At 44.8% G+C, this 17,342-nt stretch overlaps 1 protein-coding gene across 1 annotated transcript in view; it reads right to left on the reverse strand.

Annotated features, from left to right (window-relative positions):
* PLEKHO1 (pleckstrin homology domain containing O1) overlaps nucleotides 1–16,506 on the reverse strand; it is a 108,057-nt gene extending 91,551 nt beyond the window's left edge. Inside the window, exons 1-2 of the mRNA XM_085637085.1 lie at nucleotides 15,980–16,506; nucleotides 15,374–15,520 (exon numbers count right to left, since the gene is read on the reverse strand). Coding sequence (XP_085493211.1) covers nucleotides 15,374–15,520; nucleotides 15,980–16,006 — 174 coding nt within the window. The 5' untranslated portion in view covers nucleotides 16,007–16,506. The remainder of the gene's footprint in view (nucleotides 1–15,373; nucleotides 15,521–15,979) is intronic.
* Nucleotides 16,507–17,342: the final 836 nt, after the last annotated feature.

Below are 17,342 nucleotides of genomic sequence, written 5' to 3' on the forward strand. Positions count from 1 at the left end.
CCCAAGACTCAGTTTCCAGTCCCGCTCACCCAACAGACTCAGTTTCCAGTTCCGCCCATCCAGCAAACTCAGTTTCCAGTTACGCCCACCCAACCGACTCAATTTCCAGTTCTACCCACCCAAGACTCAGTTTTCAGTTACGCCTAACCGACAGACTCAGTTTCTAGTTCCGCCACCCAAGATTCAGTTTCCAGTTCCGCCAATCCAGCAAACTCAGTTTCCAGTTACACCCACCCAACAGACTCAGTTTCCAGTATCGCCCACCCAACAGACTCAATTTCCAGCTACGCCCAACCAAAAGACTCAGTTTCCAGTTCCGTACAGCCAAGACTCAGTTTCCAGTTCCGCCCATTCAACATACTCAGTTTCCAGTTCCGCTCACATACTTGCACCTCAACCAATAGAATGAGGTGATACAAAGTAAGGCTCTTCATCAACCTGTGGAAACGTATGTATGACACAATGACCCCGCCAGCACAGTTGTACAGAGGCATATAAAAAAAAATACTAAAATGTAAAAACAAAATAATATTAAAAAACTCCAAAATCCACCTCGACAACAGGGCTGCATTGATGATGGGTGAATAATTATCCTTTTACTGGGCACAGGTCAGGGACGCCTTTGCTATAGGCTGCCGGCTTCAAGGCTCTATGCCAACTACCTTTATACAGGAGCGGAAAAATAATAAGAGCCAAGTCTCTAGCTGGACTCGGCCGGACGGCTCAAGTTGCACACGGCGGGCCTGACAGGAAGTGGCGCGAGCCCAGCTGTGCACTGAGCACCGAGTCTGCAAATGTCTCCCCAGTGTCACCCAATAATGAAGTGAGACTGGAAACGAAAGAACAATTACCAGAAGCGCAGAGCTGGGAAACGGAAGAAAAAGTGCAGGATGTGTCAATCTGCTATCTGAAATGCAGAATTTTGGCGGAATACATCAATACCAGCCAAGGCTCTTTACTCTCTCGTGAGAATTTAGAGCAAACACAAATCCCGCAGCTTTACTGCAGACACTGCTTACGCCCACTAGCCTAGCGGGTTTAACTTCTTCAGACAAAGGGAGTTTCCTTCACCTAAAATTCTTTTTTTTTTAAACTCGTGATGTTTTACATGTATTGAGGTATTTCCTTGGGAGATAACATTGCTGTTCTTAGCTCATACTTTGCACTTTCCTTTCTCGTCTCTCCACAACACTTTATGGTTGGTTTGATATCTTTCCGCGCCACTGCAATTACTTCGTCATCCTTGCTTGGCACCTCAAAAACAGGTAAAGCAGATATAAATCTGAGCCTGAAGGGAACGTTCTGCTTCCCAAAAGAGGGAAGAAGTCCCCTCTTAGCTAACGTCGGGGGCTTACAAAACTCCATCCATGCAGGTCACTGGAATATTGGTCGACCCTGCACAGCAATCTAAATACGCGTGCGGCAGGCTTCAAGGAGATCCAATCCTGCGGCTCACAAAAGGCAGGCCTCATCTTGTGCAGTGCCAGCCCTGTCTTTACCACTTCGGTAATTCCCTAAGTTGGCAGGGTATGCCCAGACGTGGGTCTCTTGCTCACTTTGCCACTGGATTCAAGCTCTCCTAGCTGATGAAGGGTGTTACCCCGAAACCGGCCCCAGGATGCTTGTTTCCGGTCCAGGAAAGACCTGGCTTGGCAGTTCAGGCGGAACTGTTCCCATGAGGCACAGGGTCAAGACTGATTTGCATATAGCCAGGTCTGAACTGAGGTGAGCTAAAGAACAATGATGGATTCAACCCAGATCTGTGACTAGGAGTGAGTGTCTGAAAAGTTTCAGCACTCCCTCCATCATTTCCTTGTGTTTTCTTAATTCCATTGATGGCAGAGGTAGGGGAGACCATCAAACAAACAGGATCCACCGGTGCAACAGGACCTTCGGAGGTGAGCACCACCAGTGGGAAAATAGTGCTTGCGTGTCACTCTTGGTCCGGCCTTCGATAGGGATGTGCCAAACTTGCTTGTAGATACCTCAAACTTCCCTTCTGTAGTACAGAATCACCATTTGCATAATTCGTGCCACAGTAGCAGGCAGACTAGATCAACTGGCAGTGAGCTACCTAGCCCTGGTTGATGATGGGGATGCCAGGAGGTTTGCCTCCCAGCACCCAATATCCATATTTATCGACACAACGGGCAGACTGATATTCACTAATCAACCACAATCTTCACAAAACCATACCTATTCTAGTCAAACGTCCCAGGCCTGTACAAAGCCAGAGCCAAGGATGATAAATGCCAAACCACAGCGCAGCCAGTACTCACCATATGTGCAGTTTGCAACCTGGAGAGTCTGTCGTTTGCATGCCTATCATAACTGGAGCCTGAGTAGTCAACCTTAAAACATGGCACTAGCCCATATGGACGTATCTGGACATCCCAGGACAAGATACAAAAATATGGGGTTGGCGCACACCCACTTCATGACATTGCAGTAGTTCGGTGTCAGGCAGATGATTTTTCAATGTAGCCCAATGATCTATATTGGATTTCAGTCAGGCCACTAAAACACGGTGGCACTGACTTCGAAAGGTTGCCGCTCGAAAAGGCCAATTCACCAGCCTACAAGCGGTGACAACAATTACGTTTCAGTGAAATAAGCTTACAAAGCTTTACAACATAAAAAAAAAACTTGCAGATATCCTTGCCGTGGTCTTCGCACTGAACACAAATTTAGCTTAAAAGAGGTCTTCTAATATCTAATATCAATAATTTATTCATAAATGTCATTTCCTGCCACTATGTAAATGCCAGATACTTAAATGTATCCAATCGAATTTTATCACCATATTTGAATATGTAACGGGTACATTCCAGAGTTGCATTTTAGTACCTGTTAGGGCCCCTTAAAAGACGTAAATGTATCAGCTATGTAAAACTGTATATCTATTCCACTGTGACTTGGTTGTAATCATTAAAAACACTGTTTACCACTCCTTCTGTATGTAAGCACCCACCGAGTGTTCTGCATATAATCAATACACCTACACATACCAATATGGTGGCCAGAGAGGACAGGATTTTTTTCTCCTAACGTTCACCTAAAGGTTGAAAGCTGATTTGCCCTGACTAGAGGAAGGAGTGGTCCTCGATCCCCAAAATGCAAGGCTTGTGCCAGAAAACTTACACTGAAGGTACTTTTTCCCCAGTCTTTTTGACGATCATACTAGTAGTGCAAAGGAGATAAGCTAACCTTGCTGTTAAAAAACCCTTGTATTGTGCGATGGGGTGTGGGGTGGTGGGGGGTGTTTGTTTGTTTTTTTGCTTAATTGGGCTGTATTTTATATGCATGTCCCTTCTGTACTCTTCTTTTGTTATTATATGGGAAAACGGTCAAAGTCAGGATTTGATTCATAGATGCTACGGATGCCTCTGGGATACAGAGCTCCGCTGATTGTGCATTTGACTAATAAAAATTTGTTTGAAAAAAAAAAAACCTTGTATAAGGGAAAGCAAGGCTAGCTACCTGCCAGGTGTTTCTGTATACACAAAAAACACAAATGTCCACAAAAAAATGATAAATATTATATCATGTTCATGCTCACAGAATCTACCTGAAGAAGAATTCATATACCAGAGCAAAACATATAGGTCAAAAAAGTCCTGGATGTGCAACTCATCAAAAAAAAAAACTTTTCCCCACAGATAGAGTCCTCGCTTGAATTCCACTTTCTAGGGCCACAAACCACTGTTGCCCTTCAATGCAGAGGTATCAGAATGGACGCGCCTTCGCCCCAGGTACAAAATGCCCATTCAAAGCCCGCAGCTGTTAAACAGCACAGGAATGCCCCATGTCGAATAAAGCGCCTGGTTCACATACTTGCATTCCAACTTTAAAGGGCGAAAGCTGTGAGTCGCTGTCAGGAAAGCCTGTATTTAAAAAGCCTGAAGTGTAGCCAGCTGCGCAGCACATTGTGTGCGCCTCGTGTGTAGTAAGGGCGGCACACCAGGCATCCACGCTGGTAAAACCCCCTAACCCACAGAAGAACAGCAGAAAGGCGGCAGATGGCAGCGTCTAAATGTAGCCTCAGATGAATTGCATCCATACTAATCTAAAATGTGGCTTCCTTTTAGAAAGTGCCTAATCTGTAATTTAAAGGAAGCCAAGGCCCAAAGTTGTTTTTAGAAGACTTCCATCAGTGCGGTCAAACTCTAGGGTGGCCTAGACTTGATTGCGCCTCAAGCCTCTTTTTTCCACCACCCTACTCTTCCTGTCTCTTCATCCCACTCTTGCAGGTTCTTTTTAATCCCTGCTTTCTCCCTTTGTCACTGTTTTCCGTTCGTTTTCTTCCTCCCGCCTTCTCCTTTTCCTGTCTTTCTCTCCCTCTTGCTCATACTCTGTGTCTGATGATGAAAAATAAGACCTGATCCTCAAACAAAAGTGTTGGTTCCCTCCACCTACAACCACCGACACAAAGTAAGCCCTGCTTGAACCCTAAATCAAAGAAACCTCACTCCATGTCAAGGAGCTGTCTGAATTGGAGTATCTCGGGCACATTTTACCTCTAAAACACACTCACCCCCCTGCATTCTCAGTAGCTCTCGTCCTTTAACTCAATTGTTTCTGCCTAGGCAAGAGGACGGGCACTTGTTTTTAGGTTGTGTGGGTCCCCACGGCTTGTACTTGAGGTTTTTGCATGCTCAGGTTTTTATTCCCATCTCATGCAATTTTCACAACTCAGCGAATGCCTCACACGCTCGGATGCAATCAATGCAAAAACATCTGTATGAATTGGATTCATTGGCTACGGCTGAGGGACTGGCCCGTCTACTTCTGGGGCGTGTTGACATCTGGTCTGCTCCAGCAAATTCTGCTTTAGTTGGCATTCCCTAAGGGCTGAAGATACTTTTAGGTAAGTGGAGATAGGTTCTGATCAGGACGGTACACTATCAGAGAAGGGACATGAAAGCAAAAACAATGCACGCGGTCCCTTGGCGGTCACACTAAGAAATCTAAGCATCCTGCTATACACCGAGCTATCCATGACCAGACGCACTGTATTTATATTAAAGCTGGGTTTTTCTGATTTAAGTGTTTAAATCGCCCCCATCACCTTTAAACTCTGCATGTCTCCTCTCTCCTTTACTCCTATCCTCGGATTTCCAATCCTTTCGATGACAATTTCCCTGGCCAGTGGCCACGCCTGTATGTGGGTGGTTAAGAGTGGTGGCTATTTGCTAGTATCATAGAAGTCAATAGCCCTCATGGCTGCCCGACAACCAATAGCAGGCTCCCGGAAGTAAGCGTCGGACTACAGGGTGTCTATATTGTGGGAACAACATTAGAAGTACAGGTACCGCTGGTGGTCATGTCTAGAACCTGCAAGTTTCAAGTACTGAGGGGTGCTCAAGAGAGCTCGGAGCAGTGCACCTCAAAAGAGGTGATCCCAACAACACAGCTCTGGCAGGGGCACATTTTAGAGTATTAATGTGATATTATCACCCTCAGCTGTTTGGAAAGCTTAAACGATTTTGAAACCTAAAACATTTGCACAGGCAATTTCAAGACAAATAAACATTTTGCACTAAACTGTGTTGCAAATGTGTAAATAAATTGGTGCTAGAATACTGTGCCATTTTATGAGGCCAATCAACACAGCAAGCCTACTCAGGGAACCACTGTGGTCATCCTTTGCCAGCAAAAATAAATGTGTCTGCATAAATAGCACTTTAAAAAGCTCATCAGTTTGGAATACTCAAACCAAGAAACCTCTAAAATAGAATTTTAGATTTTAAACATGTGCTTTGCTAAAGATAGGAGTAATGCATGAAAGTGACCAAAAGGCAGGAAGTGCATAACTTTATTATTTCAATGTAGTCAGGCCAAGCAAAAAATGTTCTTCACACCAACCACAGAAATTATGAAGGGCCACAAACCCCGCTGACGTGAGAATTTAAATTGCATATAGCAATTCAAGATTTACCAAACAAAGGAAAATAATGTATTTATATTTTGTAAAACATCCAGACAAGCATGGTTGCCTGCCAAACTTCCTCTGAAACAGCAGTAGCCTCCTGTTCATGCGGGGGAAGTAGGGAAGTAACATGTACTTATGTATTTGTTTATTTATTTATGTATTTGTATATTTATCTATAATTTTGGAAGTGTTGTGTTGTTGTGAACAAGTATAATCACGATATCACATAAAGACGAGACAAGCTAAGCTTTAAAAACAAAAACAAAATTAGACGTTTTGGCTATTTATTTATTTATTCCTTTTTTTACTGGTGTGAATAAGTTTACGCACAATATCAAATACAGGAGGTAAAAAAGAAAAACTTATACTAAAACATATAAATACTTAGCCGAAATTTTTAAGGTTTTAGGGTATTTATGTTTTTTAAGTTGTATATGCACATGCACAAGCAGTCATGGCATTTTGGGCCATATGTATCATTCAAAATTGTGATCGCAAATGCCGAAATTCGCAGAATTTTGGCGTTTGCGATCGCAATTAGGCTTTATAGTATGTATAAAAGAAAAATTGCCTTGCAAAATAAGGAATCGCACAATTTGTGATTCCTTATTTTGCAAATGCATTTAAGGAATTGCAATTTGCAATTCCTTAAATGGAATGTCTGAGGCACCCAAGTTGTGCGAATATGGCATAATGAATCGCAAATTACCACCAACTACAGGTTGGTGGTAATTTACGATTTCTTTCTAAAATGCACATTTTTGCATTTTTCAAAGTGGCATGTGGCGCACATACATGCCATAAGGGCACATGTGCACTCATGCTCATTTCAGGGGTGCAACAGGGTGTCCTTTGGACAGCCTGGCACACTTGAAATTGCATTCTCAATTTGTGATTCTCTAATTGAGAATCGCAAATGGAGAATGTCTTCCCATTCATTCCTATGGGCTTCTAGGCCCATAGGAATGAATGGGGAGGTATTCCTTAATTGCGAATTGCGATTCGCAATTGAGGAATATGTAGGATTTGCAAAATTTATTGCAAATCCTACATACATAGCGTTTTGCGATTCTCAAATAGAGATTCTCAAAAATTCGCTATTTGAGAATCGCAAAACCTAACATTGATACATATGGCCCTTAGAGATGTAATACATTTGAATCTTTTGGAGTTCAACAGAATCACTGGGACATTCTTTTCTGAAGTAGTTATAGAAGTCATAAAGGAAAGGATTTAAAGCTTGCCCTTGCGCCAGTTCCATAAATGTCATTTCCAGAGCTCAAGTTTTTCCACAATAAGCTACCGCGAGATAACCTAGCAAAATGAGTAATCCTACAGATCTGAAAGAGTCTAAAAAAATAGATGATAGTGTGAGATTTCGGAATGGTGCTTGAGGTATTTTATGGAACCATTATAGAAAGTGTGCAAAGTGGTTGCAAGAGTTAGCTTGTTTCAGGAATACAGGAAAGAAGGTAGGCGCACGGCCAGAGAAGAGAAGGAACTTTAGATGAAACACTGAATCTGAAAGCGATAAATTCCTTTGCTTCTAACTACCGAGAGATCTTGGACTTGGTCTGTTTGTTTGAAAGCATGTAACGATTCACTGGGCTTGTTCTATAAAGGTGCATGGCCAAAATAATCTAAATTAATCAGGAAAATCTCGCTTAACTTTTAGGTGTGCCAAAGAAAGCGATATCTCGCTCAAGAACTCTGAGGCAACTACTGGAAGATGTATTGGACTTTGAGGAGTATGCATAAAGCTGCCTAACACCAAAACTCACCCTCACACACTGTTCTCCACCAGGAGACAGACTATCTTTGTCAAAGTCAAAGCACTTTCAGTGACCTCTGGCGCACAGGCAACCGTTCTTGTAAGAACATAAAATAAGTCTTTGAAGACAACAGAAAGGACTTTATAGATGCACCAAAGCTTTCTGTAACTACAGGCCTACCAAATCCACCGATGGAGTCCCCGGCCTGCACCAGCAAAGTACGTAACCACAAAATAATAAAAAACACTCCAGCCTTCACTCCCAACAGACCTAAACAAGGCCAACTTGTGTTCCTGGAAATGCCTCAGGGCAAGCCCTATAATGGATGCCCTCAAACAAGATGTCGCAAAATACAAAAAGACTTATTTGAAACCGAGTAAGAGTATTTCTTTTGTGGCCTAGATCCAGGAAGGAAGAAGTAACTCAATGTGTTCTTTCATGCAACTGGAAGTATCCTGAACCCAAGGCATGAGATCTCCTCCCCGTAACTGTCCAACCCATCACTGCCGGAATGATGCACCAACTTACACACAAGAAATGTACACAGATGTCCTCTGTGCCCTCTCATACACATTTAACCACTCACCTTTACAAACGCCTAACATTACCTTACTTCACCACTTCACAGAACAGACCAGGTCTCTGTCCTAATCTGATCCAGCTATGGGCTCAGCTGATCTTCAAGCCAAGCTAATAGTATAGGTTACCAACTCCTTTCTCCTGTCCGGCTGCCTCCCCAAGTCCAAGCTCCAATACTTCCACAAGAAACTCTCCCATGAACCATCAACCGTGGCTGACTATTGGTCATTAGATAGCCTCCTTTGGCTCTCCGAGGAGCACAACTTATAGTAGTGTTGCATTTATTTAGTCTTCATATATCCGAAGAGGCGCTGAAAAACTTTCTGTGGGTGATAGCACCAACTCCCGTGCTTGTGCACGGTTGGAAGTGAGTAGATCGGCAGTCTGGGCTATATCAGGAGTGTTTTGGTGGTCTGCATGATGATGAGAGTGGAGTTCTTAATTCAAGATATGTAGCTGCCCTTGAGGTTATAACTGAGCAAGAAGGAGTCAGAAATGTGATCCATTGCTTTCTCATCTTGTATCATGTTAGAGAGATCACGGGGATTAATAAGGACTGATTATTTGCCCAATTGGATGAAAAATGCCACTGTGGCCACCTTTACGGAACAATCAAGTTTATAGGCATCTGCTGGTCTGGCTAAAGACTTGCCTGTGGAACTGAAACTGCTCTGATCACAAGATTGGTTGTATGATGGAACAACGCAGGGAAATACTTTACATGCCTTTACAACCCAGTTTTTACCCCGCTTTTTTTAGAACGCATATGCTTTTACAATGCATGCCATTACCACGCATTGTTTATATATATTTAAAAAAATTAAAATCAAATGTGTGGTAAAGGCTCGTGCTGTAAAGGCATATATGTGGTAAAAACATGTATTGTAAAGGCACAACATGGTAAAAACCTCAATGTAGACGCTGTTTCCCACTGGATTGAATACATCCTGACTCCGGCTGACAGAGAGGCTCTCTTTTCTCTACCCTCATTCTCCTTGACCTGTCACCAGCCTTTGGTAATCTTAGCTGACAAGACTGAGGCCTCGTGGATCCCTCATACGTCCCAGAGGGTGGTTTGGATGAATACTAACTTATCAGGAGCAGTCAGTTAAAATGGCCTGTTCAAGTCTGAACCCCTTTTAGCTGTCCCATAGTCTTCCTGGTCTACCAACTCTTGGACTTGTTGTTTACCATTTACGTGCTGCCACTCACGAGACTGTCCAGAGATGGGCATTAATACCCACACCCACTAACAAGTCTGCGGCCCCCAGAAAGAGATCGCCACAAAGGCTGAGAGTGTTTGGTGACAGAAGATCATGTAGAGTGGAGTTGGTTCAAGATCAATAGGGCCAAAACAGAAGTTTTGCTCCTTGGATAGAACACGTTGTTCTGGGATGCTTTCCATCTCCCTACTTTACAGCGCTCTTTTTGGGAGAACAGTTGCACTGGTTCACACACAACAACAAGCATTTTCAATGCAATAGGTCTCGCATTTGCGAGAATTTAAGATATTGGCACTGTAAATGACAATGCCTTTTATTTATGTGTTTTTAAAAGCAACACACATATAAAAGGCATTGTTATTTGTGATGCCAATAGCTCAAACTCTCGCACATGCGAGACCACTATAATGGTGACTGCGCCCCTTTTTTTAGTTGCTGCTTGCCGTTTTCAAGGTTAGAGTGACTTACATACCCAACACTCAAATTACTTTCATATTTCACTTGACTAATTCACCACTAATCCTTTATGGGTTCCACAGTAGCGTGCTACTCGCCGAAGAAGGGCTTCAACGCCTCGTCAGGGGTAGTAAGTGCTATATAAATGCCATTACAATACAATACAGTACAATAGTAAAAGCAGACCGCACTGTAAATTAAATAAATAAGCACAGTTCCTATAGTTAAAGTGGACCTCGCTGTAAATTAAAGATATACATTACTATTACAAATATAAAATCTGGCGGCATGCTGCCTTGCAGGAATAATGTTAGATCATTAAAGAAAATAGTGCTCACAGCTTCGATAAAGCAAACTGTGTAACAACACAAGTAAAAAGTCCCGTCCTCGTGGGAGGTTACAAATGCAGACAAGGCGGTACCAAGGAGGGAGTAGTAAACCTATTTATCAATGAAAAGCAATGATTTCAAAAGGACAGTAACAGGAGCCGTTTGAAAAGATGGGCAGGAAATGGACGGAGCTTGTATTCCATAACTGAATACAACCTGCCTCGCAGAGCAGCGCATTTGCTGCTCGGGCTCAACCTAAAAACTGTGAACTTGTTTTATACAATGACCTGAACATGAACTCTAAGTTAAAGGCATTGACCAAGGGGACATTCTTCCAGCCATAAGGAAAAAATGGTTTTTGGACAGAATATTGTTTCCAAAATATCGTGGGGCAAAATATTGTTTCAAGAATATCGAGGACAAATATATTGTGGCTGCAAGTTTCTATGGGAAAAGCAAAGTTTTACTATATATAACTCCACATATATGTACCGTGACGATATATATATCTTCAAGGTATGTAGATAAGGAGTTGAGAATAGTACATTTATCTTACCTATTTGCACTTATCTTCTCAATATTTTGGTCCTCTATATTTTTGGCATGCAATATTTTTAGCAACCATATTCTATCAGACAACCAGAAAAAGCATGTCCCATGTCAGAAGATGTATTCCCCGGCTTTCTGTGATAGGCAGCATGTTTCAAGTTGGACACCTTAACCCCTTCCCCGCTCATGACGGAACCACGCCGGCTTGAGCCACGGTTGCCGTGTGCTCATGACGGAGTGGTTCCGTCATGCTGCGGCCGTTGGCCGCCGCTCCGCCCACGCGGCGCTAATTCCCCGCCTGTGCGGGCGATTAGCGCAGTGGGCGGAGACGTGACGGAACCCCTCCGTCATGAGCACAGCTCAACCGTGGCTCGTGACGGAGCAGTTCCGTCACGAGCACAGCGCCACCGCGCTGCCCCCAAACCCCCCCCAGCGCCGCGGTGGAATTCCTGCCGCGGTGAAGGGGTTAATGTTTAAATGCGTCAATAATATGACTCCTCCTTCAGCAGCCGAGAGAATCAGTCTTATACCTCCAGCTGCTGTCTCGAGAGTCAATCCAAGCTCTTCTATAGAAGATCAAATCCAGAGGTAAGAGAGCTTTATCCATCCGTGGTCATATCCTCAGGAACTCTTTATGTTTCGGAATAAGGTTATTCATGCAATCTGCCTCAGTAAAGGTCTGAAATCCCATTCAATTAGTAAGATAACTCCCCTGGCACCATAAGACATCTTCTAACCAGACCTACAGACTCAAACAAAATAACAATCTCCAGACCGTGGCCGGACCTCTCATTATGACAATACAGAAAGAACTCCAGTCCACATTATCGTGAAAAGCCTAGAATCCCGATTGGTGCTGGAAATGGAGTCTTGGTCTACATTTATCAGAGATGGCCTCTGCCATTACGTGATAAGAGTATCACCAACATATGGCGATTGTGCAACGCACTGTGCAACAACATAAACAAGAATGCATCCATGCAGACAGACGCCGCCCAAATAACTGTTGCAACTCGGGTGCATCTAGCCACATGTATAAGGAATGCCACAACCCAACTAGAAATAGAAGCCATGCCACTCCCTAAAATTAAGAAAAGGCAAAGAGAAGTTGGTTCAAGCCTACACTGTGCCCAGGCAGATTAGCAACCCTTACAGCATAAAACAGTGCTAATTGGTGGTTGTAGAAAGTGGTGGTCAACAGCAGTAATTTTGGAAAACAGAATTTATTTTCCATCGTTTTGTAATCAGATTTTGAGCTAGCTCGATAAAAAAAGAAAAGCGAGAAAGAAGGTTGAAAATAAAGACAGGAAAACTGCGACAAAGGAGGAAGTGGGGATGAAAAAGAACCTGCTAGAGTTAAATTAAGAGACAGGAAGTGTAGGGTGAAAGAAGAACATTGCAAAAGATGACATCAAGACTAAAGAGCTTAGGTATTTGGCAACCAGTGCTTAATTTGTGCCAGTGCGGATAGGTGCTAAGCACCAGTACTCATTTTGGGTACCAGGTAAATGTTATTTTTCGTCATCAGACTTGGCCCAGAGCATGGAAGAGAAAGGCTGAAAAGGGAGAAAAGGACAGGAAAACAGCAGCAAAGTGAGAAAGCAAGAATGAAGAAGAACCTACAAGAGTGAGATAAAAAGACAGGAAGTGTGGGGTGAAATCAAGACCAAGAAGCCTTGTTACGCCAACCTGGCATTTGAATGTAAAGTTGTGGGCTTCATAGAATAACGTTTGCGCGTGGTATCTGTGCTATTCTTTACGTCTGTTTTATTTTTTGCAGGTTTATTTAGCTCAAACTTGGTGCAAGCAAGAGAATTTAGGCGCTTTATATGGGTACCAGAGTACATTCAACAGGGTCTCTTTTTATTTTAGACACAGGGAGATGAGTGACGTGTCTGGAATCACGGGATATTGAGCCCACGGTGGACTCGAACATTGTTCCCCAGTTTCAATGTTGGCAGCTCTGGGAGTTAGGCCACATCTCCTCCTCTTTAAGATGAGCTCTTAAGAAGGCCTTAGTGAAAGCCTTCCTCTGTGGCTCCTCAGCAGCTAGACTCCCCAGCTTCAGAGCTGCTCTCAACCTCACTGAAGGCAGAGTTGTACGATGCGGCAGCAAAGAGGCCAGCCATCACGGTCCCACATGATGAGGCCTAGACTGGCTCGCACTAAAGTCAAGAGGACTTAGGCTCGTGCCTTGCCTACACATGTGTCACAAAGGCAGCCGCCATGCTGTAGAGCCAACACTCTGCAAGACCCAGGCAAGAGGCCACCAATGTCTCAAGTCTCGTGACACAGATGCCCAACGCCAGACTCATTGAACCAGCAGCAGTCTGAACAGCCGCCATTAAACTCGGGTTTCAAAAGCAATAACAGAGTTGGACATTCTGAAGAAATGAGCACGTCATGCTTTTAAAGCTAGGCTAGTCTGGCTCCTGAGAGGTGGTGTTGGTGGTCTGATGCCCCAGCTGCAGAAATCTGGATGCAAACTGAAAGTTACATGTTTAACTGGCCCAGCTTTTCATCCTCGTGAAGGAGGTAAGTGCTGCTGGGTGCAGATAACAACACTATCGGGGGCCAAAACAGACAATGTAGTAACTAATACGCTCTACATAAATGAGCAGTTTTGTTGTACTGTGATGGGACATATATAGAGCTTTCGTACCCCTTGCAAGGCGCTTGCTATCATTATTAGTATCACAGATCTAGCTTGACACAGAGCAGAAGGTGTTCTCAAAAGTTCTAGGACATTTGCACGTTTCAGGAACCAGGACAGCTCCATAAAGTTACTAGCACAGGTGCTGCACAGGTATTATACTTCATGGCTTAGTTTCCTTCACTCTGCAAATAACCCAGACATGTTTCATTTGTTGTTAGCCTTCCCTAAAACTGTGGAGTGGAGTACAGTGGTATGCCCCTGCACTTGTGATACCCTTTCTCCCCAGGATTTACTGCATGTTGTTTTCTTTTGTGTTTATCTAACCCCTCGAATAATGTATTTAATCCCGCTACTGAAAGTTTTGCAGTTTGTACAAGTAAAACCTGCATTATTTATGCAGTCACTCGGGTGTGTACTCCACGCATTGTGTAGCTCGCTTTCTGCCTCGTTTTTGTGGCTGCGAAATTAGTTTGATAAGGGGTGTGTTGATATGTAAATGCTGTTAGTCTTTTTGGAAGAAGCTGGTTGTGGACCTGTACTTATTATCATTGCTTTTTAAGGTTTTGTTTTTTTAACTCCGTTTCTCTTAATCTTTTAGATGTGACGTATAGATTTTTTGATGTATTTCTTTTTATTGACACAATTCACCTATTGAGAAATTCCTCTGTATATTATATGTTTCTTATGCTTTTTATGGGATATAAGCAGCTCACTGCCATAGATTGTTTTACTTTTTTACGTGTGTGAATTGTGAGTATTTATGACGATTATATTTTTATGGTCTTGTTTAGACCGAATAAAGTTGTTTTGATGATGACGCAGACGTGTAGAGCTGCAATTACAGGGTTGGGGTCGGAATAAAAGGTGCATAACTTTTATTCTCACAATGCATATGAAATGAAATTGAGATTTCAAAAAGCACACTACTACCCGTAGGTGTCTAGGCGCTGAGCTCCAAGTTGGAAAAGAGGGAGTAAGTAAAAGCCAAGACGACATGTGGAGCACGGTGGGTGATTGTACTAATTATTAAACAGACACGTTTTAAGTGCTTTACGCAACATAGTCAGATTTTCTGTGGTTTTTAGTTTAAGAGGCATCAAGTTCCAAAGTTTAGCGGAGGCCACCGCTAAACTCTTGCCTCCCAAAGTGGCTCTCTTCATTTTAGGTAGAACCAGATTGGCCTGGGAGGACGATCTTAAAATCCTAGGAAGGGTGTATCGATGAAGGAGCTGTCTGATAGATTCTGGGCCATCAAAATGAAGGGCCGTAAAAGCTATACACAGAGACTTGGACATTACAACTGGAGATTGGAAAAACAGGCGAGAACAGAAGTAAAGAGAAGTTGGCCTGTCTCGATGAGCGAGTCGCAAACCTCCCTATAAACAAAGTAAGACATAAAACAGGTGATGACCTCCCTGAACACATCAGAGCCTCCTCCTCACTACCTGAGTTCCGCAAGAAGCTTAAGGCCTGGCTCTTCATATAGGCACCTTTGGGGACCTGCCCTAGCGCCCGGATACCCTCTCGGGTGATTAGTGCGCTATTTAAATCAGCATACCATTTTGGAAAGCATTAAGAGGCTCTGCTACAGGAATGGTTCTGGACTGAAACGTGTTAGCAAGTTTGAGGATCATTCCCAAAGCACATCTGGATGCACAGCATCTGAACTCAAATCTAGCGCGAAGCCATTCTAGCGCTCTGAAGAGGCGACGTGTAGCGCTTTACAAAAACTCCTCAATGATTGACTCCATAAATAAACAAGGCCCGGCTCAGCTGCTGGGAGAAAGGACCTTTTCTAGACCTGCGCTCACTCAGGATCAACAACATCTCCCTCCGGGGGGCCGCAGAAGAGCGCTAGTAATCCGGAGCAGCCTTACCTCCTTCTCCGATATGTACAGCTGATCCCCCTTCAGGATCACATAGCGGTTCTTCCAGATCTCCCGAAAGATCCCCTTGCCACAGAATTTCCGGATCCATCCCACCTTCTCCGGCTGCGAGGGCGGCTGGCTTCCATCCTGCGGACCCTGGGGGGAGCAGACACACAAGATCAGCCAGTGGGGACACCCTTTCGAACAGATCATTGGGCGCTTTACTCTGCGGGGGGCTGGGCACACCCTCTGCCCATCTAGCTGGAGACGGCAGACAGCTGCGCTTTGTCCGTTCAGCGAGACCTTCGCAGACACGCAAAGTCAGAGAGACACGGGAGGGATGTGATGCGGCGCCCAGTGCCTGCCTCAATCCGAAGAGACATCATGGTGTGGCTGTGTGCATGCTCCCGTGGCAGGCGTTTGTGGCCGCCACATGCACGGAGCGCACGGGGGGGTTGCAAGCAGCAGGACCTCCGCACGAGGCGCCCCCTCCTCCCTGCACAGCGAGGATTCCCCCAGCAGCAGGGGAAGGGGCTGGGTGGGGCAGAGGGCGGCTGGGGTTCCCGCTAGAGGTGGGGTGTAAACATGCAGGGGGGAAGAGTCATTTCAACTTACCTTTTTGGTGGAATTGTTTTTCTTCATTATTCCCAGAGTGGTGGTGGCGCGGACGAGGGTCCCCCGGAGCGGAGTGCAGGCTGTGCCTTGAAGAGGGGGTGCTCAAGGGGCGCCCCCGCTCCCTGTGTGTGGATCAGAGAGAAGGGCGTCTGGCCGCATTAACTCCAGGCGGCTTCTGGTGCCTGCACACAGACATCACCGCACTCCCTCTCTCGCCCTCTCCCGCCTCCTCCGGGTTTCTCTTCCTCTCAGGGGCTCGCACGCAGCGCTGCTCAGGGCTCAGCAGCTCCATCTATGGTGAGGCGGCCTCTGATGTCACGGGCTGAGAAGAAAAGGCGAATTACTACACGGCCGGGGAGAGAGAGGGGCTTCTCCTTTGTGTGGGAATCATCTCAGACGGCGGGGGGCTGGGGGCGGCGGAGGCGGGGGCTGCAGCGTGACTGGGCGGATGGCGCCGCTGCTAGCCCCATCTCTGCTCGACTTCCAGCTAGCAAGACCCCGTCCCGTAGACAGGGGTTCTTACGGCCTGGGGGGGGGGGGGGGGGTCACGCATGGGTGGTGCAGGAGGGAAATAATGTTTATTGTACATATGTATGTGAAAGGGGCCAGTTGTTTATAAAAATGCTGTTTTAAAATGTATCATGCTAAGTAAGCCCATGACTTAAATATGTGATGTTGCAGGTGGTGTTTGTATACAGTCTGCTAAAAGAAAGTCCTGGTTTGGCAACATTTCAATCACCAACAGGAGTCTGACAGTTCATAGCGTGTTATGTTTAAGGTCACGAGCGTTTTGGGCTGATGGTGCCGGTCCCTAGCACCATTTGCCCTCACTTTCGCCCCCCCCCCCCCCGCCCACCCGAACTGTTGAGGGCACAGGAAAAACACAGACACACAGTGGTGGCTGGTAATATTTGAAAGTGGTGAGGCGTAAAAGTACGGGATGAGTGTCCTATGGCAAGCTAGTGTAGTGAGCGAGGCCAACCATAAGTGGAGTTCGGGGAATAGTTTGGGGGGAAAAAGAGGGCAAATGGTGCATTTTCAAGCAAATTTGAGAAAGCAAGAACGTTTATAAAGCAAATGAATAAGCCACCCATCCATGCATTCACAAGAAAGGCAATTGGATTGCATCCTTATGTACAAGCCTTTTCATCCATTCAGAAGAGGTGCACCCTGAGCCCTTCACTTAACATAGCCATTCTATAAAAGTTTATTCATTCAGTCATTCGTCGACCTTTTCATAAGAGGACCAGGCACAACTTTGAGACGATTCAGTTAACAGAACAGTGTTCTACATTCCTATTCATCCACCTATTCATTTATCTATTCACAAGAGAGCCCTTGGGTGCCTCGAGGTGACTCAGTC

The sequence above is a fragment of the Triturus cristatus genome, chromosome 12 (assembly GCF_964204655.1).
Source record: "Triturus cristatus chromosome 12, aTriCri1.1, whole genome shotgun sequence".
Classification (NCBI taxonomy): Eukaryota; Metazoa; Chordata; class Amphibia; order Caudata; family Salamandridae; genus Triturus; species Triturus cristatus.